This window comes from Salmo salar, chromosome ssa01, assembly GCF_905237065.1.
Source record: "Salmo salar chromosome ssa01, Ssal_v3.1, whole genome shotgun sequence".
NCBI lineage: Eukaryota > Metazoa > Chordata > Actinopteri > Salmoniformes > Salmonidae > Salmo > Salmo salar.
In genome coordinates, this window is record NC_059442.1 from 12,945,950 (window position 1) to 12,972,152 (window position 26,203).

At 41.4% G+C, this 26,203-nt stretch overlaps 1 protein-coding gene across 5 annotated transcripts in view; it reads right to left on the reverse strand.

Annotated features, from left to right (window-relative positions):
* LOC106562352 (lysine-specific histone demethylase 1A) overlaps positions 1–26,020 on the reverse strand; it is a 29,312-nt gene extending 3,292 nt beyond the window's left edge. Inside the window, exons 1-18 of one of the 5 annotated variants that reach the window (XM_014127505.2) lie at positions 25,933–26,020; positions 25,027–25,078; positions 24,178–24,477; positions 23,768–23,942; positions 23,510–23,643; positions 20,606–20,777; positions 15,611–15,717; positions 15,221–15,302; positions 12,804–12,898; positions 11,775–11,792; positions 11,240–11,382; positions 10,664–10,754; positions 10,385–10,519; positions 8,619–8,692; positions 7,306–7,417; positions 6,609–6,741; positions 6,317–6,504; positions 1,546–1,660 (exon numbers count right to left, since the gene is read on the reverse strand). In XM_014127505.2, the coding sequence (XP_013982980.1) occupies positions 1,546–1,660; positions 6,317–6,504; positions 6,609–6,741; positions 7,306–7,417; positions 8,619–8,692; positions 10,385–10,519; positions 10,664–10,754; positions 11,240–11,382; positions 11,775–11,792; positions 12,804–12,898; positions 15,221–15,302; positions 15,611–15,717; positions 20,606–20,777; positions 23,510–23,643; positions 23,768–23,942; positions 24,178–24,477; positions 25,027–25,071 (2,119 nt within the window). In that variant the 5' untranslated portion in view covers positions 25,072–25,078; positions 25,933–26,020. The remainder of the gene's footprint in view (positions 1–1,545; positions 1,661–6,316; positions 6,505–6,608; positions 6,742–7,305; positions 7,418–8,618; positions 8,693–10,384; positions 10,520–10,663; positions 10,755–11,239; positions 11,383–11,774; positions 11,793–12,803; positions 12,899–15,220; positions 15,303–15,610; positions 15,718–20,605; positions 20,778–23,509; positions 23,644–23,767; positions 23,943–24,177; positions 24,478–25,026; positions 25,079–25,932) is intronic. The other 4 variants (XM_014127435.2, XM_014127290.2, XM_014127367.2 and 1 more) reach the window with 4 other exon arrangements.
* Positions 26,021–26,203: the final 183 nt, after the last annotated feature.

Sequence of the window (26,203 nt, forward strand, 5' to 3'; positions counted from 1 at the left end):
GTGGTTTGCTTAATATGAGGAATTTGATGGATGGCATTTACTTTACTCAAGTATGACATTTAAGTAATTTTCCCACCACTGTACTGAAGTACATTTAAAACCAGATACTTTTAGACTTTACCTCAAGTAGTATTTTAATGTGTGACTTTCACTTTTACTTGAGTCATTTTCTATTAAGATATACTTGAGTAAAAGTAAAGATGACAATTGAGTAATTATTCCACCACTGAAAATGTAATGTTCATTTAGAGAAGGAAATTCTGTCCCAAGTCAAAATGTGTGACTACATCCAAATATCAACACGTCTCTTAACTCAGTTGCTTATAAATCTATCCTCTCCTTTATCTGCCACGAGAGAAGACCTAACAATTGAAAACCACATGGTAGAAGAAGCTTATCATCAGGCTGGCTTTCACCTGGTCAGTTCTTTCAGATCAGTGCAATAAAGGAGATGAAAGGATATCAAAACAAAGAGTCAAATTAGGCCCATCACAGTTCAGAGAGAACTGACTAGTTCACTGTGCTCACCTTTAGGGGTGGGCGGTATACTGTATTTTACATGGTTTCAGTTTTTACTTTACCTTCTATAATGGTATTTGAATGCTTGGTTTGTTAAATGTGATATGCCGTGTATAATGTCCACTTTTATAGTTTACTTTGCTACTGGAGTCATCTCTCTCTCTCCATGCCGCTTTCCATAGATTTAGCCCCGCCCCTGACACTCAAAGCACATTTGTTTTTCCTTGAGCACGAGACACTTGCGTTCAGTCTGCATGGTCAATGCAGCACATGTTCCTCGACCACGAAACACATGCATTCAGTCTGCATGGTCAATGCAGCACATGCAACAATGTTGATGACAACGATGCTGTTTTCACTTTGCTTCTTAATATAAATCCACTAGCGTTCTATAATGACACTATTAGTTTGTGTTTCTTACATCTGCAAATAGCTAGTTTGTCTTTTCTTAGGAAGTTGGGCCTAAACCTTGTTAGCCGCTAATAAATGTACTGAGTCAGAGCAAACGTAACTAGCTATACAGCCTGATAATACCAGTGCATGGTTTGTGCAACAGTATCTTCTAAATCAACGAGGAATATGTGAAGCAAGAATGTTAGCTACATAAAGTTGCTAAGAGAGAACATTCAATGTAGCAAAAGATTAGAGTCCGCTAGGAAACACTTGTCAACACTTCAGTTCCTACCCTGTCACAATAACTCCTCCCTGGCATTTTCATTTGTTGTCAAGTCAAACACTGTATTCAGTGTCCACTATTATATTCTACATTTTGAATAATAATTCAATTTCAATGATTCCAACAGTTCACCCAAGTGTTTTGCTCTAAATCACAAGACAAATCGCAATTGCAACATTTGGTAAAAAAATAAGGCCTAGATTGTTTGCCCTATATTGTGCAGCACTACGTGTCAGTGTGGAAATTATCTCAAATGAGTGCAGCAAATTGTTAACTTTTATTATTAAAAACATAACTTAAATTTTTGACAATGATATGATATTTTGTCCATATCACCCAGCCCTACTCACCTTTGTAAAGGTTCCAGAAGAGGAAGAGTTCTCCCCTGCTGGCTGTAGTACTGCCCACATGGCCAAACAGGTTCACACTGGGGTCCCAGAACACACGGTCAAAACACAGCACCACCTGGTGACGGGAGGAACACACATCAGCATGAGTACCTCAATACACCCCACAGATACCAGTCTAGTCAGGACAGTTTCCCAGACACAGTTTGGAGTTGAGCAATGAGTCAATAAATTGGGCAGGGAGCCACAGATTGCGGGAAATTCTGAGCTCTAGGCCTTTCTGATGACGCTAGTGATCAGAACGAAACCAGAAGTGTCAGAAATCAGAACTGAACTGTTTTATAAAGGAGACACCAGAGGGAAAGCTGGAACCGGACCAAATGTGAAGTCTGAGCAACTGCATTTCAACATCGTTCTGACCCACACTATTAAACGCAACTGAATTATATAAATCTCTATTGTTCCAACTGCCTATTCTATATTTGTAAGAGGTTGTTTAAGACCCATTTCACGCACAATAATATTTTCATATGCAAACACTGTCATTAGATGCAGATTGCTCCATTCAAGTGATCCAGAGACAGAGCTCCCTCTGGTGGCCACGAGGTGCCACAAAAAGGTCTCATTGCATAATAATGCAGCATTTTCTGCTGCAGCCGAATTAGCAGATTGAAACTCTGCAGTAGATGATGCACATCAGGGCTCAGGAAGAAAAAAAGAGGAACGAGAGAGAGTGGGGGAGGACTCATCTGATTACTAACAGATTTCCAAAACACTCACTCACCCGCACACATTCCTCCCTCCCTGGATTGCTATAAAGCAGGATAAATAGCTATGTTGGGGAGAGGTAACCTTGTACTTTTTTCAACATTTTTAATGAAGCCATAAAGAGTTGGTTACAATCCCAATTTCATCCTTCAGAAAAGGTAGAACAAATAAAAGAGCAAATAATATGGCTAAAATCCAATGTACTAATACAAATGTATAAGGGAGGTATCATGTTTATGAACGACATCGTAAATAAGGACTGTAAAACTGTTACACCAGCAATTCAAGGTGTATGGCGAGGTGTATAACCAACTCATCGCAGCTCTGGCACAAAAATGGAAGAGGCAATTGCTCAAAGTAATGAATTGGTTTTGTCTGCCTCCAATGAAAAACCATCCATAGCCTAAAATGACTAGTATAAATCAGAAAATGTATGAGTTTCAGTTAAGGTTGATAGGTTTGACAACTATGCTGAATAAAATTCATGACAGTTGGGAACAAGTCTGAAGGTCCCAATACCATGGCAACGGGTTTATGAACTGATTTACAAGTGACGCATCGAGCCGTTCTTTTCAATTTAAACTATTATATAAAATTCTCGCCACAAAAGGAATGCTTAATATATGGGGCTTTGGACAGTCAGCCCTGTGCAGACTGTCATGAGGGAACAGAATCAATAGATCATCTCTTTTGGTACTGCTTTTGGCATCAGGTCAAGGAGTGGTTGTTCAGTCATAATGTCTGTGTACACAAGGACCTATAAACAGTACTGTTAGGAGATCCGGAAAGCTATAATCAATCAATGGGAAATATGATTATACTCTTAGGTAAAGTGTTTATTTTTAGGGCAATCTCTGTAGAAATGGTCCAAATAGAGAGGTTCAAGACCCCCGTAAGACATCAGTAAAATAGAAGGACGTGTTGCAAAAGGACAGAGTAAAACGGTAATGTACTGGGAAAGATGGGTTAGTCTGAACATCTAAGGGTTGGAATTAAGACTGGAGTGATTCATTGATTGGCCGATACACTTGGAGTCCAGTCCAATTAAGAAAAAAAACGGTATATATATTTATACACACACAACCAGTCAAAAGATTGGACACACCTACTCATTCCAGGGTTTTTCTTATTTTTTTAAAACTATTTTCCACATTGTAGAATAATAATGAATAATAATAATGAAACCTTAAACTATGAAATAACGTTTGAGATTCTTCAAAGTAGCCACCCTTTGCACACACTTGGCATTCTCTCAACCAGCTTCATGAGGTAGTTTCAATTATCAAGTGTGCCTTGTTAAAAGTACATTTGTGGAATTTCTTTCCTTCTTAATGCGTTTCAGCCAATCAGTTGTGTTGTGACAAGGTAGGGGTGGTATACAGAAGATACCAAATAAGGCTAAAAGACCAAGTCCATATTATGACAAGAACAACTTAAATAAGCAAAGAGAAACAGTCCATCATTACTTTAAGACCTGAAGGTCAGTCAATCCGGGAAATTCCTAAAACTTTAGAAGTTTCTTCATGTGCAGTCGCAAAAACCATCAAGCACTATGATGAAACTGGCTCTCATGAGGACCGCCACAGGAAAGGAAGACCCAGAGTTACCTCTGCTGCAGACGATAAGTTCATTAGAGTTACCAGCCTCAGAAATTGCAGCCCAAATAAATGCTTCAGATTTCAAGTAACAGACACATCTCAACATCAACTGTTCAGAAGAGACTGTGAAATCAGGCCTTCATGGTCGAATTGCTGCAAAGAAACCACTACTAAATGACACCAATAATATGAAGAGACTTGCTTGGGCCAAGAAACGATGAGTCCAAATGTGAGATTTTTGGTTCCAACCGCCGTGTCTTAATGAGACGCAGAGTAGGTGAACGGATGATCTCCACATGTGTGGTTCCCACCGTGAAGCATGGAGGTGGTGGTGTGATGGTGCTTTGCTGGTGACATTGTCTGGCACACTAACCAGCATGGCTACCACAGCATTCTGCAGCGATACACCATCCCATCTAGTTTACGCTTAGTGTAAGGGCTATTTGACCAAGAAGGTGAGTGATGGAGTGCTGCATCAGATGACCTGGCCTCCACAAATCACCCAACCTCAACCCAATTAAGATGGTTTGGGATGAGTTGGACCGCAGAGTAAAGGAAAAGCAGCCAACAAGTGCTTAGCATATGTGGGAACTACTTCAAGACTGTTGGAAAAGCATTCCAGGTGAAGCTGACTGAGAGAATGCCAAGAGTGTACAAAGCTGTTATTAAGACAAAGGGTGGCTACTTTGAAAAATCTCAAATATAACATATATTTTGATTTGTTTAACCCTTTTTTAGTTATTACATGATTCCATGTGTTATTTCATAGTTTTGTTGTCTTCACTATTATTCTACAATGTAGAAAATTGTAAAAATAAAGAAAAACCCTGCAGTAGGTGTGTTCAAACCTTTGACTGGTACTGTATATACACAGTGCCTTAAGAAAGTATTCACATCCCTTGACTTGCTCTACATTTTATTGTGTTACAGCCTGAATACCCCATAATGTCAAAATATAATTTTGTTAAGATTATATTTTTGTTCAGTGTATCTAAAAACAAATGTACACAACATGTAAAGTGTTGGTCCCATGTTTAATGAGCTGAAATATAAAATCAGAGATTTTCCATACACACAAAAGGCTTATTTATCTCAAATGTTGTGCAAATTTGTTTACATCCCTGTTAGTGATAATTTCTCCTTTGCCAAGATAATTCATACACCTGACAGGTGTGGCATATTTAGAAGCTGATTAAACAGCATGATCATTATATAGGTGCACCTTGTGCTGGGGACAATAAACAGCCAGTAAAATGTCCAGTTGTGTCACACAACGACACAGAAGTCTTAAGTTGAGGGAGCATGTTTGTGCTTTTCTAATAACCAATTCGACTGTGTTCTTGCAAGTGACTGATTGATTGTGCCGTGGAGGAATCCTCACTATCAGTGTCTGCAATTTGGCAATACGCCCAGAATATTGTTGTGAGAATGAAAGGGATATTTCAGTTTCAAGTTCTCAGCTTGGAGAGAAGAAGTCTTGTGAGGTATTTGTCGGTCACGTGCATGAACCAAACATTAATGATGAATTAATTATGAATAATGAATGAGCTAAATCATGCAAATATAACTTGTCTGTGTATGCAGTATATAAAACAACGGGACTGCCCTGGCAGAGCTCACTTCAGACAGGTACTTTATGCATCTAAATTTGACTGTGACCTCTCCAGCATGCCGTTAATAAACAATGATTCATTTAAGATTGACTTTGAGTGTCCCTGTGTAGAATTTCCACGACAATGTAATTGTAAATTCTCAAAAATCAATTTAAATTACAGGTTGTAATGCAACAAAATAGGGAAAAACACCAAGGTGGGGTGAAAACTTATGCAAGGCACTGTATACATTTCATTTCCATTTTTCAACAAGTCCTCCAATCAGGGGAGAGTGGTGCAGGGGCATAATAATAAAAACAACCTTGTTCTCTGCACTATGTATGTAAAAAACACCCGGGCTGAATAATGCTTGATACAATGTAATAAAGATGCTCATGTAAATTGACAGGGTGATTGAATGAGTGAAATATATGTCTTGACAGCGGAAGAGATTATCATAATTTTACTTCACTTCCTGGTAGTTTAGTATCAAGTGAGCCAAGAGGCTTTTTTTTGTCCACACATCCATTTTTACAGCTGCAGGCTGCAGCTGAAGGTCAAGTTCCTACTTCAAGGACACAGCAGCAAGACTCCAAAATGAGTCTTCCATCCATCTCAGTCCAGATGGGTAGAAACACCAAAAATAACAGACACACACCAAGACAAGAGACACAAGATGTCACAGCACCCCAGTGAGGGATTTTCAGTACCTTGTTTTAGCAGCAAGACTCCCAAAGGACTTGCACCTCAGTACAAACACCAAACATAACAGAGACGCAAAGTGTTACAACACCAATTGGAGGGGGTGTTCTGTACCTTGTTGAGGTTTCCAAAGCCCATCCTCTGGATAGCTGCGGTCTTCCACTCGGGCAGGGGGGGAACAAACTGCACAGCGGGGGGCTGTTGTTTCATGACACCCAGGGGTAGGGTGCACAGCACCGCGTCACACTTGTATATGAACGTCTGGGTGGTGGAGCGCGTGTTGACTGCTATCACCTCACAGCCTGGAGATATTCACATGGTTAGTCTAGTTTAACACACATAAACAAAAAGAGACGCACAGATTGACAAACAAAGACAGCTACTCACACACATCCTGTAAACTCACCAGAGGCTGTGTATCGGACCTGTCGTACTGCAGTGTTCAGTTTGATGTCCAGGCCCTCGGCCAGAGCCACGGGGACACAGGAGTAGCCGTTCCTCACTGTCAGGTGGCTGCCTGTGAACTCAAAGTCATCGTCCTGGATAGGAGGGAGGGAGGGAGAAAAAAAAAAAAAATACATGGGTTATATATGGTTTACAGGGATTACAAAACATTGAAACGGACTCATAATGTCAGTTATGTGTGGTTCATGGCGACTATAGTCCGGTGGTTTGAATGGCCTAGATTCAACTGGACCTGGTGTCTAATAGCAGTTTATAGTAAGTGCATACTGACGTCATCATCTGATCTAGTGTGGATGTGCTTACTAGGAGAGAGAAGTGCCAGGATAAGACAGATTGGTTTTGTGGAAGGGCAAGAAGAAATCTTAAAGGTAGACTCAGCCAGATGACGTTGCAACGAGCAGCACCGTAGATAATGAGATGCGCGTGATTCAATCCTTTGCTCTCACACAGTCACACAGTATCTGCGCTTCACGCTGCTACAACCTGGTAGCTACTGGAGCAAAAGAGCTAACAAGTTTAGCCTCGAGCTTCAACGCTCTTAGCTGTTACCAAAATTCACCCAATATTGTGTTTACTTTTAGCATGCAACTCATCTCGCTAAGTCAACCTTTAATGAGTAAGCATGAGTGGGAGTGTACCTGGTCCCAGTGTTTGAGCGAGAGGGTAGAGAGGGGTGTGGCGTTGGCGAACTCCAGGTTGGCAAAGTGCCAGTCGAGGATCTGTCTGTCCCGGGACGACAGGTACACGTCACTGTGGAGAGATTATCAAAGGGTTAGAAAAAGAAAGGATGGATGCGAGCACATCTAGCTTGCTCCCAGACCCGTCTGTACTGTAGCCTGCTCCCAGACCCGTCTGTAGCCTGCTCCCAGATCCGTCTGTACTGTAGCCTGCTCCCAGACCCGTCTGTACTGTAGCCTGCTCCCAGACCCGTCTGTAGCCTGCTCCCAGACCCGTCTGTAGCCTGCTCCCAGACCCGTCTGTACTTTAGCCTACTCCAATGTCATTGTAAAGCCAAACATTGGCATGACAATTCCATAAAGAGCTGGCAAGAGAGCAGAAACAGCCTGGCAGCCAGGCTAGAGCACACCCACGCTTAAACCTCTACGGGATCGGTGTCCCTATACCGGGACGGTTGAGCTAACATGCGCTAATGTGATTAGCATGACATTGTAAGTAACAGCAAACCTTCCAGGACATAGACATGTCTTATATGGGCAGAAAGCTTACATTGTTGTTAATCTAACTGCACTGTCCAATTTACAGTAGCTATTACAGTTAAGAAATACCATGCTATTGTTTGAGGCGAGTGCATAACAACAAAAAACGTATCACAGCAACTGGTTTGATACATTCACCTCTGAAGGTAAATAATGTACTTGCATTCAGTAATCTTGCTCTGATTTGTCATCCTGAGGGTCCCAGAGATAAAATGTAGCATAGTTTTGTTTGATCAAATCTATTTTTATAGTCAAATGTAGGAACTGGGTTCTCCAGTTTGAACCCCTGCTGTCTCTGGCTCCACACCCATCTGGCCCGGCCATCTAGATGTGTGAAAATTAGCGTATAAGCTAATGATCCATCATGTATGACATTCCAGGGAAAGTGTAAACTTAAATGTTGTATTAGCATATCATTTTTGTATGATCTCTATAGTCATGTACTTGAAAATGTATCAATTGACCAATTTGGCACATTTGGGCAGACTTGATACAAAATATTGTCAGGTATTGCAATGTTTCACTGGATCAATCTGAAACTTTGCACACACTGCTAAATTGAGCCTAAACTGCAATATTATATTATGGCCTTCTGCGTTTCAAAAATGATGGAACCAAAAAAATAGAAAACGGGTCCGATCCTTAAGAGGTTTTAAGAATACGCTGGAGTTCAGGGGTTAAGAAATAGGACCACAACAGGCCTTTAGGCTGGAGTTCAGGGGTTAAAGGTTTACCTGGGTGGGTTGGCCTCTAGCTCCTGGAGCTTCTCCTCCAGTTTGACCTGCGACTCCACCAGCTCATCATACTCCTACAAGAGACAGGGGACAGCAAGGTATAAACACTGTGGGACATACAGAGGTGTGTGTGTGTATTGGACGCTAAGTGATATTAAGGGAAACAGGGGGGTGTATGTACTGTGCTGCACACACCCCCTAGAGGTTGTAAGTCAAGTAGGAAGTACAGCAGCTTAGTCAGTTAAATGGGCTGACTCACCCTATCCAAATTTCCCAGTTTCACCACTTACCCCTGCAGCCACCAGCCGGCTGACACGGCCTAACAAATATGTCCAACTAAAACGAAAACCCCACAACCTTCTGCCCAAGGCTTCCCTGACCATGACCTAGCCTGTACGTGTATCAAACACGCTCTCAGTGTGTGTGTGGTGTGTGTGTGTGTGTGTGTGTGTGTGTGTGTGTGTGTGTGTGTGTGTGTGTGTGGACCATTTCCAACCAGACAGACCAGCTTGAGTCACGCCTAAGAAGTGACTTTTTCAGGAGGCAGTCGACCGAGGCAGTCGACAAGTTCAGACAGCAGCTGTGTTTAAACTTGCCTCCTGAAAGTACACGTCTGAGGTGAAGCTTTATTCGTGCATTTAATGACACACACCAGGAAAGGCATTAGACTAGTCAAACACATGCTGCTGAAATTGTCTGTTTTGCTTAGAGCTAATGCCATTGTCACGACTTATAGAATTTTTTTCGTCTCTATGGCGCAAATCCTAACATTCTATTTAAGTCGAATTCTCACTTAGTCATGTGTTGATGTCAATAGGAGGCTGAGTGAAAATTGGACTTAGGTGAAAGTTGGGTATCAAGTACACTTCTTTGTCCTTGGCTTAATGGCCCAAATCCAATCTCCCCATTTGTTACGTTAACATGATTTCTGTTAAAGCTCTTAGGCTGCGTTTAAACAGGCAGCCCAACTCAGATTATTTTTCCACTAATTGGTCTATTGGGCAAACGATCTGAATTAGGCTGCTGGTGTAAACGCAGCCATAGTGTGACAGGCAGTAGGCTATAGTCATTAGTCTCTATATTTCTCCTTGCAAATTAGTTTACTCAAATGAAGAAAATACTTGAATGGAGGAGATCCTTGCTACATAACAACCACTAAAATTACAATGGAAAGTCTTCATGAGTTGATGGAAAGTAATTCAAGAGTGACTGGTAGACACACTAGGCCTTTACCGTAGCTGCAGGCCATTCTGCTAGTCAAGCTGCTATTGGGATTTCCAGTCCACAGAAAACATACTCTGATAATCACATGAAAGTGGCTTAAAATTGGTGCGATTCAAAACACATACGTTGATAACCCATTTAATTGAATCAAATTGTGTCTGGAGCCTAGAAATAGATGATTGCTCCTGCTAACAACTCCAGCTGTTAGATTTATAGCTTATCCACGTGGCGTGTGAGTCTGGAGAAAGTACCACACCTCAGAGGAATGGAATTAGTTTGTTTTGGAAAAACAAATAAGTAAACAGGAAAGTAATGTGGCATTAACTGCTTGCAGCTTGAAGTCATTTGTATGGAACAAGTCAATTGAGGTGATGAGGATTTCAATCGCATTTTGTTCCTATCCACTTCAAAAACCACCATTATCAATCATCCCTTAATCTATTTTTATCCATACCTCCATCTATCCTTCCTCTGAACCTCTACTCTGCCTCTACTGTAGGGTGGTATGACTGAGAATGTGAGTGGTTGACTTGTGGTCTCACCTTGCAGAGTGCGGTCAGGTCGCGGTGCTTGCTCTTGACCAGGAACTCAGCGGTGATGTCTCTGGGGGGCTTGACCTCGCTGGCCTCCTTGTGCTGCTGATGCAGCTCTTTGACCCTCTCCTTGGTACCCACCATCTGAGGACATGAGGGAAAGCGAGAAAGGTAGATATACAAAAGAGGAGAAAACAGATTAAAAGGAGGGACAAAGTACATCTACAGGCATCTACAAGCAAGCTACTCGTTGTTATTTTGACCTGAGATAGTGGCTCTCATGGTCACCTTGTTCAACAGCTCCTTGAGATCCTCTTGGGTCTTGACTATCTTCTTCCAGTGCTCTATCTGCTCATCTTTCACATGTTTTTCCTGCAACCTATTGGACGATACCAGACAAAAGAACACCTCAGCCTATTGGACGATACCAGACAAACGAACACCTCAGCCTATTGGACGTTACCAGACAAACGAACACATCAGTGATTATAATGTGCCATTGAGAAAGAGAGATATTTTTTTTTAATGAAAAACTAAATACAAGCACTATCACAGAATTTGTACAAATTGCTCAGCCGTTAATCTCTGGTGGACCGATTCAGCACCTAATCTGAAGAATCTGTCGCGACGGGATGGAATGCGTAGGATAGGGTTTGGGTTTTCAACGATTATTTGGGTATATCAGGATTGGGTGAAAGCGGTGATTAAACTTCAACTGCTTCGCACGAGTGGTGAAATTAGTGAAGGGAACTCCAAATTTCTAACACATATGGACCCAGAACTAAATCACGCAGCTCACCAAATTGCCCTAGATTTTACTTCTGGGTTAACTGAGATGACCTGGCCAAAGGGCTAAACACTTACTGAATGACCACCTCCAGGGCCTGTCCCAGAGACACAGGCTTGTTGTTAAGGAAGTTGAAGTCCAGCTGGTGGCTGAGGTAGGAGGTGGCCTCCAGCAGACGGTTAAACTCCTGCTCCACCATCTCATCCTTCTCCTTGGGCACCTGGGGGAGCAGTCAGTCATACAATGACATGTTAAGAATCAACCATAGGATTACAGCATTTGATACTAACAATTTGATGTCAATCATGAACATGAAGTCAGCAGGGAGGGCAATCCAATTTAGAAAGTGATCCTTATTTTCTCTACAAAAAGAAATTGACCTAAAGGAAGTATCGTTTACCATTAAGGTATCGGATCGGAAGGGAAAAAAATAGCTGACTACAAACATACTACAGCCAATTGAACCATAGACACACTCAAGAACAGACCCAGTTCTATTACGGTCTACTACACAGTTGATTCATTGGGAACTGACAGCAGATTTGACATTAATTATTAACAATAGGTGAACAATGTTTACATGTAGTAAAACAATCCCAAAACAATACATACACTTGTGCATCGTTCGCCCTTTAGCAGTCAGCCAGGAGATGAACCAGGAGGTGACCAAGGGAGGGATTGAGGCCAGGGGTCAAAGAAATAACAAATTAGATAAACAAAACACAAATTTAACATTGAACAGATTTACATACACTTGAAAATGACAATTAGCGTCCCCTGCAGGAAAGGAAAACAGTTGCACGTGGTGTGGGAAGCAACCTTACGCGTGTCTACCACCTCTGTGAACTTTGTCATATTCATTAGGTACAAAACAGAAGAAAATGGACTGAAACAGGGAGGGACTACCTCAACTTGTCTAATAAGAAAGGCGTATTTCAATTTTCTGTAGCAAATTGTTTTGCCCTAATGAATACAACCCTGGCCTGAAAATAACTCCAAACATCCTACCGCTGCGTGACAGAGAGGGAGAAAATAATAGTTCAGAAAGGAGACTGCTGTTTATTTCCAGTCTAACAGTATTACAATGGGAGAGTCCGGTCTCAACCTGGAGAGGGCTGAGCTATCGGGCGATGCTAGGCTAAGCACTAACTGAATCCACCCTGCTAAGCGGCTAACTGAATCCACACTGCAGACAAAGTGAAGGGCCCTGCTAACACAGCACATAGTTGTGTCCTGAATAAAATCTAAACATCTTCAGCACAAGAGGTATATAACAAATGGAGCAAGTTAACATAGTGGAACGAGAACCAAATAGTGATGTACCCAAATAGTGATGTATAAAATAGCAGTAGGTTCCAATGGTAATAGGTTCCAATGGTAATAGGTTCCAATGGTAATAGGTTCCAATGGTAGAAAGTTGCATCTGGAGTAAGCAGACATTTCAACTGCTGAAATCGAGCAGGCTTGCACGAGACACCAACACGGCAATGTAGGCCTAATATGACAATTCATTTTGGTATAATGTTCTATCAACATACAGGCATTCCACTTAACTGCAGTTCATTGGCATCAATGGGGGGCGTGGCCTAAACCTCATAATGCAAAGTAAGTTAACCAAATAGTTAGCGATGCAGCACTCACAGCTTGACCGTTCGCTTCGTACAGAGGGCACTTCTGTTTAATCTTGGCCAGCTCCATGTTGACCTGCTTACTGACCACTGCCATGGGATTCCCTCCTAGAACACACCAGATAGAACATCAAGACATAGGCCTACACAACCATAGAACCATCACATAGCCTCTATTTCAACTACAAGGCAGTTCACTTGATGATGACTATTGTGTACATATACTGCTCAAAAAAATAAAGGGAACACTTAAACAACACATCCTAGATCTGAATGAAATAAATAATCTTATTAAATACTTTTTTCTTTACATAGTTGAATGTGCTGACAACAAAATCACACAAAACTAATCAATGGAAATCCAATTTATCAACCCATGGAGGTCTGGATTTGGAGTCACACTCAAAATTAAAGTGGAAAACCACACTACAGGCTGATCCAACTTTGATGTAATGTCCTTAAAACAAGTCAAAATGAGGCTCAGTAGTGTGTGTGGCCTCCACGTGCCTGTATGACCTCCCTACAACGCCTGGGCATGCTCCTGATGAGGTGGCGGATGGTCTCCTGAGGGATCTCCTCCCAGACCTGGACTAAAGCATCCGCCAACTCCTGGACAGTCTGTGGTGCAGCGTGGCGTTGGTGGATGGAGCGAGACATGATGTCCCAGATGTGCTCAATTGGATTCAGGTCTGGGGAATGGGCGGGCCAGTCCATAGCATCAATGCCTTCCTCTTGCCGGAACTGCTAATACACGCCAGCCACATGAGGTCTAGCATTGTCTTGCATTAGGAGGAACCCAGGGCCAACCGCACCAGCATATGGTCTCACAAGGGGTCTGAGGATCTCATCTCGGTACCTAATGGCAGTCAGGCTACCTCTGGCGAGCACATGGAGGGCTGTGCGGCCCCCCAAAGAAATGCCACCCCATACCATGACTGACCCACCGCCAAACCGGTCATGCTTGAGGATGTTGCAGGCAGCAGAACGTTCTCCACGGCGTCTCCAAACTCTGTCATGTCTGTGACGTGCTCAGTGTGAACCTGCTTTCATCTGTGAAGAGCACAGGGCGCCAGTGGCGAATTTGCCAATCTTGGTGTTCTCTGGCAAATGCCAAACGTCCTGCACGGTGTTGGGCTGTAAGCACAACCCCCACCTGTGCACGTCGGGCCCTCATACCACCCTCATGGAGTCTGTTTCTGACCGTTTGAGCAGACACATGCACATTTGTGGCCTGCTGGAGGTCATTTTGCAGGGCTCTGGCAGTGCTTCTCCTGCTCCTCCTTGCACAAAGGAGGAGGTAGCAGTCCTGCTGCTGGGTTGTTGCCCTCCTACGGCCTCCTCCACGTCTCCTGATGTACTGGCCTGTACTGGTCTGTCAGCGTAGCGCCTCCATGCTCTGGACACTACGCTGACAGACACAGCAAACCTTCTTGCCACAGCTCGCATTGATGTGCCATCCTGGATGAGTTGCACTACCTGAGCCACTTGTGTGGGTTGTAGACTCCGTCTCATGCTACCACTAGAGTGAAAGCACCGCCAGCATTCAAAAGTGACCAAAACATCAGCCAGGAAGCATAGGAACTGAGAAGTGGTCTGTGGTCCCCACCTGCAGAACCACTCCTTTATTGGGGGTGTCTTGCTAATTGCCTATAATTTCCACCTGTTGTCTATTCCATTTGCACAACAGCATGTGAAATGTATTGTCAATCAGTGTTGCTTCCTAAGTGGACAGTTTGATTTCACAGAAGTGTGATTGACTTGGAGTTACATTGTGTTGTTTAAGTGTTCCCTTTATTTTTTGAGCAGTGTATTATGAACACGCAACAAGCTGAATATGAACAAACTTGTTATCTATTAAAACACATCTTAGGAATCTCATCGTCCTGATATTCAATAGTCGTTTTGTGTCATTTTTAAGAAACTATGGAGAAAAGTGGTGAACAAGTACTGTTTTGCCTGTCCAGTCCTATTTATTCAGACTACATTTGATTAGACGACATTGAAATGGTCAACACCACCCTCTGCTGGTGAGAAGCTGTCCTAACAGGAACACTGACCAATTCAAAGTAGAGGTATCATGAAGTCAATAGATAATTCAAAGTAAATTGTTCCTTGATAATAGGTGAGAGGAATTCGAGGCGAATTGGAAATGACTGTTTAAAGTGAGTTTCAATCATTTACATCCTCACCTGTACATGTATGTAATTGTTTGTGTCTATAAATGTTTGCACGTCTCTGGTTCATTCTTACTAGGGTTGCAAATCTCCGTTAAATTTCCCAGAATTTCACAGGTTTTCTAAAAATCACAGTTGGAGGATTCCCAGATTTCCTGCTTATTCCCCACTGATTCTGGGGATCTTCCTATATGGATTTCTGGAAAACATGGTATTTTTGGGAGAGTTAGCAGAATTTTGCAACTGTAATCCTTACCCAGTCCTGTCACCACCATGGCCCCCAGATCAGCCACGTAGTTGCCCTTCCGGAAGGTGGCCACTCTCCCCCCAACGCGGTCCTGAGGAGACAATAACCATATTACACAACTACCATAGTGAAGAGGAACCTTAACCATTTGCTGTTACACCAGGTCAAAACAGGACACAAGGCTGAAAATAATATATTACTGGTCAGTTCAGTGTATTAGCTAATGGGTAGATGTAGGTCGTGTTCAATTAGCACAATACAGAAGAAATCCATCAGAGGCGGAGTGAAGCAAACTTTCTGAGCTTGTCCAATAAGAATGATGTTTTTCTACGGTTAGCCCCAATGAACATGACCCTCTTTATTGTGCTCGTGTTGACATGCAATGTGCTGTTGACCCACCCTGGCCTCCAGTACTGTCACGTCCATGCCGAAGCTCTGCAGCTGCCGTGCGGCCGCCAGCCCAGACACCCCCCCTCCGATGATGATTACCTTCCCCGTCTTCTTCGCTGCAGGGACACAGGAGAACCAGAGTAGTTGACAATCACATCATATTGATGTGGGATGAAATCGATAGTTGCATATCGCAATATTATTTTTGACCGATATTATATTGATACTTTAGCTCCAAGTATCAATATTACTTTTTTTGCTAGGTAGCGTTAGCTAGCGCTAGCCGTCTGTACCTGCGCCAAAACGCTGGTATTTTTCATCCCATCCCTTGTTCTCCATGTTCTTTTTAAATAGTGAGTCAACATGTTTTCAGCATTTTTATTTCCCTGACTGATCAAAACTCATTATCATACCATCTTGTCTCCCTGCAACAGACATATATATATATAGTGAGCAATACGTTTTGAAAATTAAACCGCAATAAAATGAGTACTGTAATTTCCGGACTATTAAGCGCACCTGAATATAAGCCGCACCCACTGAATTTAAAAAAATTATATTATTTTGAACATAAATAAGCCGCACATGTCTCTAAGCCGCAGGTGCCTACCGGTACATTGAAACAAATGAACTTTACACAGGCTTTAACGAAACACGGCTTGTAACAAAAATAAATAGGTTTTAACGAAACACGGCTTGTAACAAAAAATAAAAAATTTGCAGTAAGCTTTACCGGTAGTTGTCTTTTTGCACCGAGTCAATTCCTCACGCTGCTGTTTCCAACGTCTTATCATCGACTCATTAAGACCAAGCTCCCGTGCAGCAGCTCTATTTCCTTTTCCAACAGCCAGATCAATCGCCTTCAACTTGAAAGCTGCATCATATGCATTTCTCCGTGTCTTTGCCATGATGAGGGTGACAAAATGACTACCGTAATCAGAATGATGGGAAGTTTGAGAGCGCTCGATTTAATCTAAACAGTAAACAAAAAAGTTGTTTGACATTAACCCGTTCGGTAATTTCATTGGTCTAATGAAAGCTTCATGCCGCCAAAAAACTGAGCACGTCACAGAATGTGTTTTTTTGGAGAAAAAAAAATTTGAAAGCGGGAAAAATCCATATATTATATTGTTTAAGCCGCGAGGTTCAAAGCCTGGGAAAAAAGTTGCGGCTTATAGTCCGGAATTTACGGTACTGAATCGCAATACATATAGAATGTTGAGAATTGCAATACATATTGTATCTGCATCTATGTATCGTGATAAAATCGTATCGTTAGGTCCCTGTCAATTTCCAGCCCTATCACATAAAAGTTATTTTGACACACACATTGCTAAAAAAAATACTTAATTTCATATCTGAGGGTATGCTTCAGGAAAATACCTATATATGCAGTGTTTTCCACTAGTGTTAGCTATACAGCCGATTAGACTAATCTTCAGCAAGGTACCTTTTCCACTTAAATTAACTAGGCTACTTTTCAATTAGCAAGTCAGAAAAGTCTGCCGAGCCCTCTCCCGCTAGAATGAACGATATGCATCTTCTGTGGTTGTAGTCAAATTTCTTTACACGGAGGGAGAGAGCATGAATTTGTACGTCCCATATAACGTGAGTGAATTTGCATGTCCCATTTAATGTAGTAACGATTATTCAAAAATCCACTTAGCCTATTGTTTTCTGGCACATTAATTACATTTATTTCACGTGAAGGGTCCGACATTAACGATGTCCCGCTGGTCAGGGCCCGTAAAAACATGTATCGGACCAGTGGATCTCATCAGTCACTGGCCCGATAGGACCACTACATGTTCGGCGCATTTTTGCATTCCGGTTCAACATTTACCTGCTCAATCGCAGTCTATCATTGAAAACAAGTGAAGACTACACCAGTAAAATGTCATGCTATTTGTATTTGAGCATATGATTGGCCGTTCATTCAAGCATCACCACGCTCACGCGGGAGCATTACATGAGTCGATGCCTTCACACACAGCACACGCCAGCAGTGCAGAACAAAAAGATGCTCATTCAATTTTATACCTATTATTGAAAAAAAACAACAAGAGGTTGAACCATTGGTCGCAGAGGGATTTATCCTTGAAAGGTTGAGTATTGCTTTCTAAAGCTGAAGGTATCTCCAGACTTACTTATGCAGCCCAGTCCCTACATCTTGATAACAGAATAGGTAAAGCTGGTCAACCCAGATGCTTTTCAACTTTATCTGGAAAAAATCTTACATATTATATTAGGAAATCTGTCGTTATGAACACATAGGAATATGGTGATCTCAATGTTTTAGATTTTCCTACTTTTAATAATACTTAAGATAAATTTTGGCTAAACATTCCTTAAAAAAATCCAACTTCAATTTGGAATTTCTTCATATCTTCTCCCGTTTGGTGGCTTCAATTATGTTACTTTGTAACTATAACATTGATAAGATTCCTACAAAATTATCTGCTTTTCATAGACAAGTATTCTTACCTTGGTCGTTAATATATACAACAATTTTTCCACGCATAGGTATTTCATTTGGAACAATAAGGATATTTTGTATAGAAAGTCTTTATTTTTTAAGAACTGGTTCAATAATCATATCCTGTTGGTAAGTCAACTTTTTAATGCAGAAGGACTGTTACTCAATTATGAGGAATTTTTATCTCGTTACAATATCCCTTTCACACCTAGAGAGTTTGCCATAGTCTGATGCTATTCCATCTGGAACTCTCATGTTATTTAGAGGTGTAGCCAGACCTCACCTTCTTGACCTACCCTCGCTTAATCCAGTTGACTCTCCAATAGGAAAAATGTGTTTCTCCTTGCTCCCTCAGAACAACAGACCTATACGTGCCTTATTTCAAAGGCATATTTTATCCATTCCTTACATCACAACTTACTGGAATACATTTGTCAATAATATCTGTTGGGAAAAAGTCTGGTTATTACCACACAAATACCTGCTTGTTAACAAGGTCAAAGAGGCCTCTTTCAGAATGATCCATAATATTACCCATCCAGGAACAGTTTTGCATTTATTTTGGAATTGTCTACATGTAAAAAAAATTATGGAAAGACATTCATAGTTTTATAATTGTTAATATTCTTGATGACTTTTGTTTGTTATGGGAGAATGTGCTGCTCGGTTTCCTTTACTATAATAAGGATAAAGAAAAACAATTTTACCTCAAATCTAATTGCAATAATGGAAAATTGTCTGTGTTGTTGTCTGTGTCACACTGCTTTGCTTTATCTTGGCCAGGTCGCAGCTGTAAATGAGAACTTGTTCTCAACTAGCCTACCTTGTTAAATAAAAGTGAAATAAAAATGTTAAAAAATATTCATAAAAGTAAATTCACAATAACAAAAAAACGATTTAGTGTTTTCTATAAGGAATTTGAGCAGTACATTAAGACCATTCTGCAATCTTCTAATAAGAAAGCTGTTAAAACAAGCAATGTGTGTTTCTTTGTATAATCTGTAATTTGTTGTGCCGTAGCATATGTTGGTTTTTCTGTAATAAAAATATATATATACACAAAAAAAGAAGTAAAAAACAAACAAAACAAAAAAAACTGTCAATATCTCTTTTGGAACGTCTGTCTTAAAGGGGCAGCATCCTATTTTCAATTCATCTCAAAATGACATTTCACAAACAAAAACAAGGTAATTAATACAATGCTATTCTAATGAATAGACTAATGACTTGCGTTGCTAAATTATTACACAGCTTTTAAATACATTTCATAATAACCAAATGTAGCCTATTAATAGCTGAATATAGAGAGAAAGCATGCCAACCTATAGGCCCTGCATGATTCCAATGCATTTAAGAACTACACTATGTCCGGGCCTGTAGAAATTCTGTTTGGGCCAACAGATTTTTGGCCAACTGGACCGACCAGGCCAATGAGGAAAAACAGTTAACATTGGACTCTGGCATGTTTCATATGTAGCCATGAAGTGGTGGCGTAAAGGCTATATACTGTGCTTCGATTGACAAACAGCAAGCATGACTCGTTTATAAAAAAAGTTTTGAACTGACTGAATGAAGTCGATCTCATATATCCTTCCCATTCATAGATCTTACAACGTAGTTATATATCCACGGTATTGCATTGGGACAACTAAAGATCTTGTTTGTATTTTCGATATAAAGTCCATCAGGACTTGCCAGACAGTGACGTTAAAGTGAGGGACTAGTCAGTAGCCTACTGAATTGAATCAGTAAGAGAGATGTTCATTTGGCTCCCTCATTTGCATACCTGTAGGCTTTTTGGCGATTATCTTCAGATAAATTATGAAAACATTAGATGCAGATGGTGAATCCTCCTTACTGCAGAAACAATAGGTAGGCTAGTGGAGAAAGAGCCTCACTCTGGTCCAAAATATTATAAAAGAAAACAGATTGAATTGTTTTAAAACCTAATGATACATACATGGTATTTTCAGATATTGATGCAGGGTCTACTGATTTAATCAAAGTGCTGACAATGGAGTAATCAACTGCAGCAAAGCCAATGTTAAACACCTGCTTCATTCTTTAATCATCCCTGTATTGCAGGTAGCTGAGAAAATGCCTTTTTAAAAGGAAGTGTGAAGCCTGTGGAAGTCAGCAGACTCTTACAAGATTATATAAAGGCCCAGTGCAGTCAAAATTAAGTTTTTCCCATGTTTTATATCATATTGTACAACAACTGATGAAACTAACACTGTAAAAGTATGAACATTTGATAGTTGCTGATTGAAAATACAATCTAGCGTTAGGATGTACCAGAGGACACCAAAATAAAGCTTGTTCAGCAAAAATGTCTTAACCCGGGGAGCCTGACTGGCTACTTTCTCTTTTGTCTGGCTACTCCATGTGCTTGTGGAAAACATTGTATATGCATGCCTAAATACCTATAAGTACTACTGGTGTGTTTAATATGCACACATCTAAATAAGTGTAGGCATTGTACATAAAGTTTATGTATCACGCAGATAGTGGAACGCTAATATACTCACTTGGTAAAGGCTTGACTCTCTTGTAGATGCCAAAGTTGATGAGGCCGTGTCTCTCCAGGTAACTGTGTATCCTGTGCACCAGCACTGTATCACTGTTGTATGGAGCTTCAAGTTGCTGTGCTGTGGCTTCAAAGGTCAGCTGGATTTTCGGGTTATCGAGCCAAAGTTGGAGCTAGAATGGAGAATTCGCCACTACTTCAGACCAAAGCCCAAAATGTACAATATTCTCCAGAATGAAGCAAGTCGTGTTAATGAAGCAAGTCGTGTTAATGCAGTAAGTGTGTGCGCGTGTGCATATGGGGCAGCAGGTAGCCTAGTGCATTGGACTAGTAACCAAAAGGTTGCAAGATCAAATCCCTGAGCTGACAAGGTGAAAATCTGTCGTTCTGCCACTGAACAAGGCAGTTAACCCACTGTTCCTAGGCCGTTGTCGAAAATAAGAATTTGTTCTTAACCTGTTGGGGCTAGGGGGCAGTATTTTCACGGCCGGATAAAAAAACGTACCCGATTTAAACTGGTTACTACTCTTGCCCAGAAACGAGAATATGCATATAATTAGTAGATTTGTACAGAAAACACTCTAACGTTTCTAAAACTGTTTGAATGGTGTCTGTGAGTATAAGAGAACTCATATGGCAGGCCAAAACCTGAGAAGATTCCATACAGGAAGTGCCCTGTCTGACAATTTGTTGTCCTTCTGTTGCATCTCTATCGACATTACAGCATCTGTGCTGTTACGTGACACTTTCTAAGGCTTCCATTGGCTCTCTAAAGTGTTCAGAAAGCGGAATGACGTGTCTCCTGTCTCTGGGCAAAGTACAGCAGCAGAGTTTGTTAGTGGCCTGCCTGGGGACAGTGAGACTGAGATGCGCGGTCACGAGACTTCTACATTTTTTTTCTTTCAGCCTTTGAATGAATACAACGTTGTCCGGGTGGAATATTATCGCTATTTTACGAGAAAAATAGCATAAAAATTGATTTTAAACAGCGTTTGACATGCTTCTAAGTACGGTAATGGAATATTTTGACATTTTTTGTCACGAAATGCACTCGCGCGTTACCCTTCGGATAGTGACCTGAACGCACGAACAAAACGGAGGTATTTGGATATAACTATGGATTATTTGGAACCAAAACAACATTTGTTGTTGAAGTAGAAGTCCTGGGAGTGCATTCTGACGAAGAACAGCAAAGGTAATCCAATTTTTCTAATAGTAATTCTGAGTTTAGGTTGCCCCAAACTTGGTGGGTGTCAAATTAGCTAGCCTGTGATGGCCGAGCTGTAAAGCCTTTTTGAAATCGGACAATGTGGTTAGATTAACGAGAGTCTTGTCTTTAAAATGGTGTAAAATAGTCATATGTTTGAGAAATTGAAGTTCTAGCATTTTTGAGATATTTGTATTTCACGCCACGCGATTCCACTGACTGTTGAATAGAGTGGGACGCTAACGTCCCACTGGCCCAGAGAGGTTAACCTGTTATGGCTAGGGGGCAGTATTTTCACGGCTGGATAAAAAACGTACCCGATTTAATCTGGTTACTACTCCTGGCCAGTAACTAGAATATGCATATAATTATTGGCTTTGGATAGAAAACACTCCAAAGTTTCTAAAACTGTTTGAATGGTGTCTGTGAGTATAACAGAACTCAAATGGCAGGTCAAAACCTGAGAGATTCCTTTACAGGAAGTGGCCTGTCTGACCATTTCTTGAACTTCTTTATCTATTACAAAGGATCTCTGCTCTAACGTGACACTTCCTACGTCTTCCATAGGCTCTCAGAGCCCGGGAAAAACCTGAACGTCGTCATTCCAGCCCCCGTCTTTGTGATTTTTCCTCTGTTTGCCGAAAAGGAGATTCCCGGTCGGAATATTATCGCTTTTTTTACGAGATAAATTGCATAAAAATTGATTTTAAACAGCGGTTGACATGCTTCGAAGTACGGTAATGGAATATTTAGAATTTTTTTGTCACGAATTGCGCCATGCGCACAACCCTGATTTACCATTTCGAATAGTTTCTGGAACGCACGAACAAAACGCCGCTATTCGGATATAACGATGGATTATTTGGGACCAAACCAACATTTGTTATTGAAGTAGCAGTCCTGGGAGTGCATTCTGACGAAGACAACAAAGGTAATAACATTTTTGTTATAGTAAATCTGATTTTGGTGAAGGCTAAACTTGCCGGGTGTCTAAATAGCTAGCCCGTGATGGCTGGGCTATGTACTCAGAATATTGCAAAATGTGCTTTCGCCGAAAAGCTATTTTAAAATCGGACATATCGAGTGCATAGAGGAGTTCTGTATCTATAATTCTTAAACTAATTGTTATGCTTTTTGTGAACGTTTATCGTGAGTAATTTAGTAAATTGTTAGTAAATTCCCCGGAAGTTTGCGGGGGGTATGCTAGTTCTGAACGTCACATGCTAATGTAAAAAGCTGTTTTTTGATATAAATATGAACTTGATTGAACAAAACATGCATGTATTGTATAACATAATGTCCTAGGTGTGTCATCTGATGAAGATCATCAAAGGTTAGTGCTGCATTTAGCTGTCTTCTGGGTTTTTGTGACATTATATGCTAGCTTGAAAAATGGGTGTCTGATTATTTCTGGCTGGGTACTCTGCTGACATAATCTAATGTTTTGCTTTCGCTGTAAAGCCTTTTTGAAATCGGACAGTGTGGTTAGATAAAGGAGAGTCTTGTCTTTAAAATGCTGTGAAATAGTCATATGTTTGAAAAATTGAAGTTTTTGTATTTTTGAGGAATTTGTAATTCGCGCCACGCCTATCATTGGATATTGGAGCAGGTGTTCCGCTAGCGGAACATCTAGATGTAAGAGGTTAACTGACTTGCCTAGTTAAATAAAGGTAAAATAAAAATAAATAAAATTATCACCGTGCGGTTGCGGATGTACAGAAACACCTTCTGCGTCTGCTGGGGCCCGCTGATGATGTCCGGGAAGCAGGCGGCCTCCTGGGAGGTCATGCGGTCGTGTGGGAGGCGGCTCTGGAACGCAGCTCCCTCCACGCCTGAAAAACCACAAACACACACGCACCACCCTCACCACCTGCCCTTACACATACACACACACCTTTCGCTGCCCAATGTGACATTCACGCTCGCAGACACACACTTTCGCACAGTCCGACTCACACTCACCAGAAGGCTCCTCAGGCTCGCTGTCTGGCTCCTCCTCCACGGGCGGCGCCGGCGGTGGGATCACCTGCTTTCTCTCTTTTTCTGCCTTGGCGTTGCGCTCCTCCTCCGAGTAGTATTCGTCCTCAGACAGATTGGCCAGGCTTTCGTCCATCTCGCGGTACTCCACCTGCAACAATGGGCACAATAAACGCTCCATTAAAACCATGTTCCGGCTCACCTGAGATGAGGTCAAAGGTCAAGCTCCCTGTGTTCCTCTGGTGTTGTTCACCACTAATTAGATGGCCATACAAAGATCACTATATTCTCAATAGTCATTCATTGTGCTCCTGGTCTAGGCACGTGCTTGTAGTGACTTATTCTATTTCTCTCTAAGATAGGGGGGACAGGAGTAATAGGTTTTTTACTTTTGATCGCTTGCGACGGCTTGTCCTGCGGCCCTCGGCCGTGTCCGGGTCCACGCCCCCGAGGCCGGGAGGGTGGGGCAGCGGGGGTCCCCCAGGCTCCCCGCTTGGGGAGGCCCGCTCTTTCTTCTTGATCTCCATGGGGCCTGGTGCTGAAGCAGGGGCCCCTGCCTGGGCAGTAGCCTGGGCTTCAGGGGCCCTTTCAGCTCCCCCTGCCGCCGAGGAGGAGGAAGATGCGGAGGAAGAGGTACCTGCATCTGACTTCTTACTCGACAGCATAATGGAGGAAGACAGAGGTCTCTCCTGGAAAGTGGAACCACAAAAATAGGCATGAGACAAATCCATTCGGTGCTCTAGAGTTTCAGTTTCAGTATTTTTTTCACAACGTTGATCCATTGTGGTGTGACCAAAAACAATAAACGGCTATGAAGTTGCATATTAGCAACATTTCTGCATTTCACAAATGAAAATGACTATGAATTGCTGATCATGAATTTTTTTATTAGATAATTTTGTAGTTCAGATACATTTTGTAGTTTACCAGCTCAACTAACATTTCCCAGTCTAACTGAATGTTTCATTTTTATTCCAGGTCTCATAACTTTGTCTGATTAAATGCATTCACATTCTCACTTTCTACATGGATAATATCCATATCATGATTAAAAATATGGAAAAGTGTTCTGAACAACTCCATAACAGCTAGCTAAATACATGTATATAATTTGTATTGTTAGGGCTTTAAATACACCTGCTAGTCACGGGAATTGAAGCGTGCTTAAGAACTGCACTACTAGCTAGATGCGTTGACAGATGTGCATGATGACAAATGTAAGAGGACGCCACAATAACCTTGTCTTGTTTTACCCATTTCTCCGGGCACCTGGTAATATCCATTCAAACACTAAGAAATAAAGACAGAATCAGAAATATGGTCATGAACAACAGCAACTGAGAAATAGTTAGCTAAATCCACCTAGCCAGGCAGCCAGCCAATCAGTCCTGGGCTCGGTTCCCCAAAAGCATCTTAAGGCTAAATTCATTGTTAGAAGGTTCTAACTAACGATGAACTAACTTAGCCTTAATAAGTTAAGATCTCCAGTTGTATTAGCTAGCTAGGAGTTAGCAATTTAGCTAGCTAGCCATGTATCTAGCTAGCTATTTTTAGGTAGCTACCTACTTCAGGTATTGTAATTGTATTTTAAACATGCAGAGAAAAACAACCGTTGGTACTAGTAATTAGGCCAGCTAGCTATCTAACATGACTTGGTTCGTACCAATCGACCTTTTCGATGGTTTCGTAACTAAAAAAAACATGTCGACGTACAGCAGCGGCCAGTCAGTCGAGCTAGCAAGCCATCTGTATGGCTAACGTTAGCTAGCAAGCCATCTTATAAAACCCAGTCTGACATTATTACTACCTAGCTAGCTTATCTGACTTAACAGGGTACATTTTCCGCGTGTTGTATGTTGTACTACCCTCATCGGATTCACAAACGAATCAATGTATGTAGCTAACTAACTAGTTAGCTAACGTTAGCAGGCTAACAATGAGTCTCAGCAGATGAACTGGGTCTGTATGAGCTAGTTAGCAACTAGCTAACGTTACCCGTGTCCGTGAAAACATTGCACTCCAATTACATGTTAGTAACTTAGCTACGCTATAAAATAATATCGCATTTCACTATTCATGCAATACTGGGCCGTGAGATGAAAAGTAAAACATAACTAGTTATATGCATAATATGATAATTTTACCTCTAGATCTTCGCAATTTGTCAACACAAAGACAACTCGTCCTCTCGTTGAATATGACCCGCCCCTCACTATCATCATATTGGTTAAGGAGGAGAACCTCTAAAAGCTCGTGCACGCAATGATTGGTTTTGGACATTGTCAATTACCAAGAAAGAGGCGAATTTTTTTTCAATAACGCTGCCAACAAACATTAATTGCATATTCTGTAGGCTACTAGTGTATTTGTTTTCAGAATTAATTAAAATAATGAATTAATTGAAGTCCCTGTAAA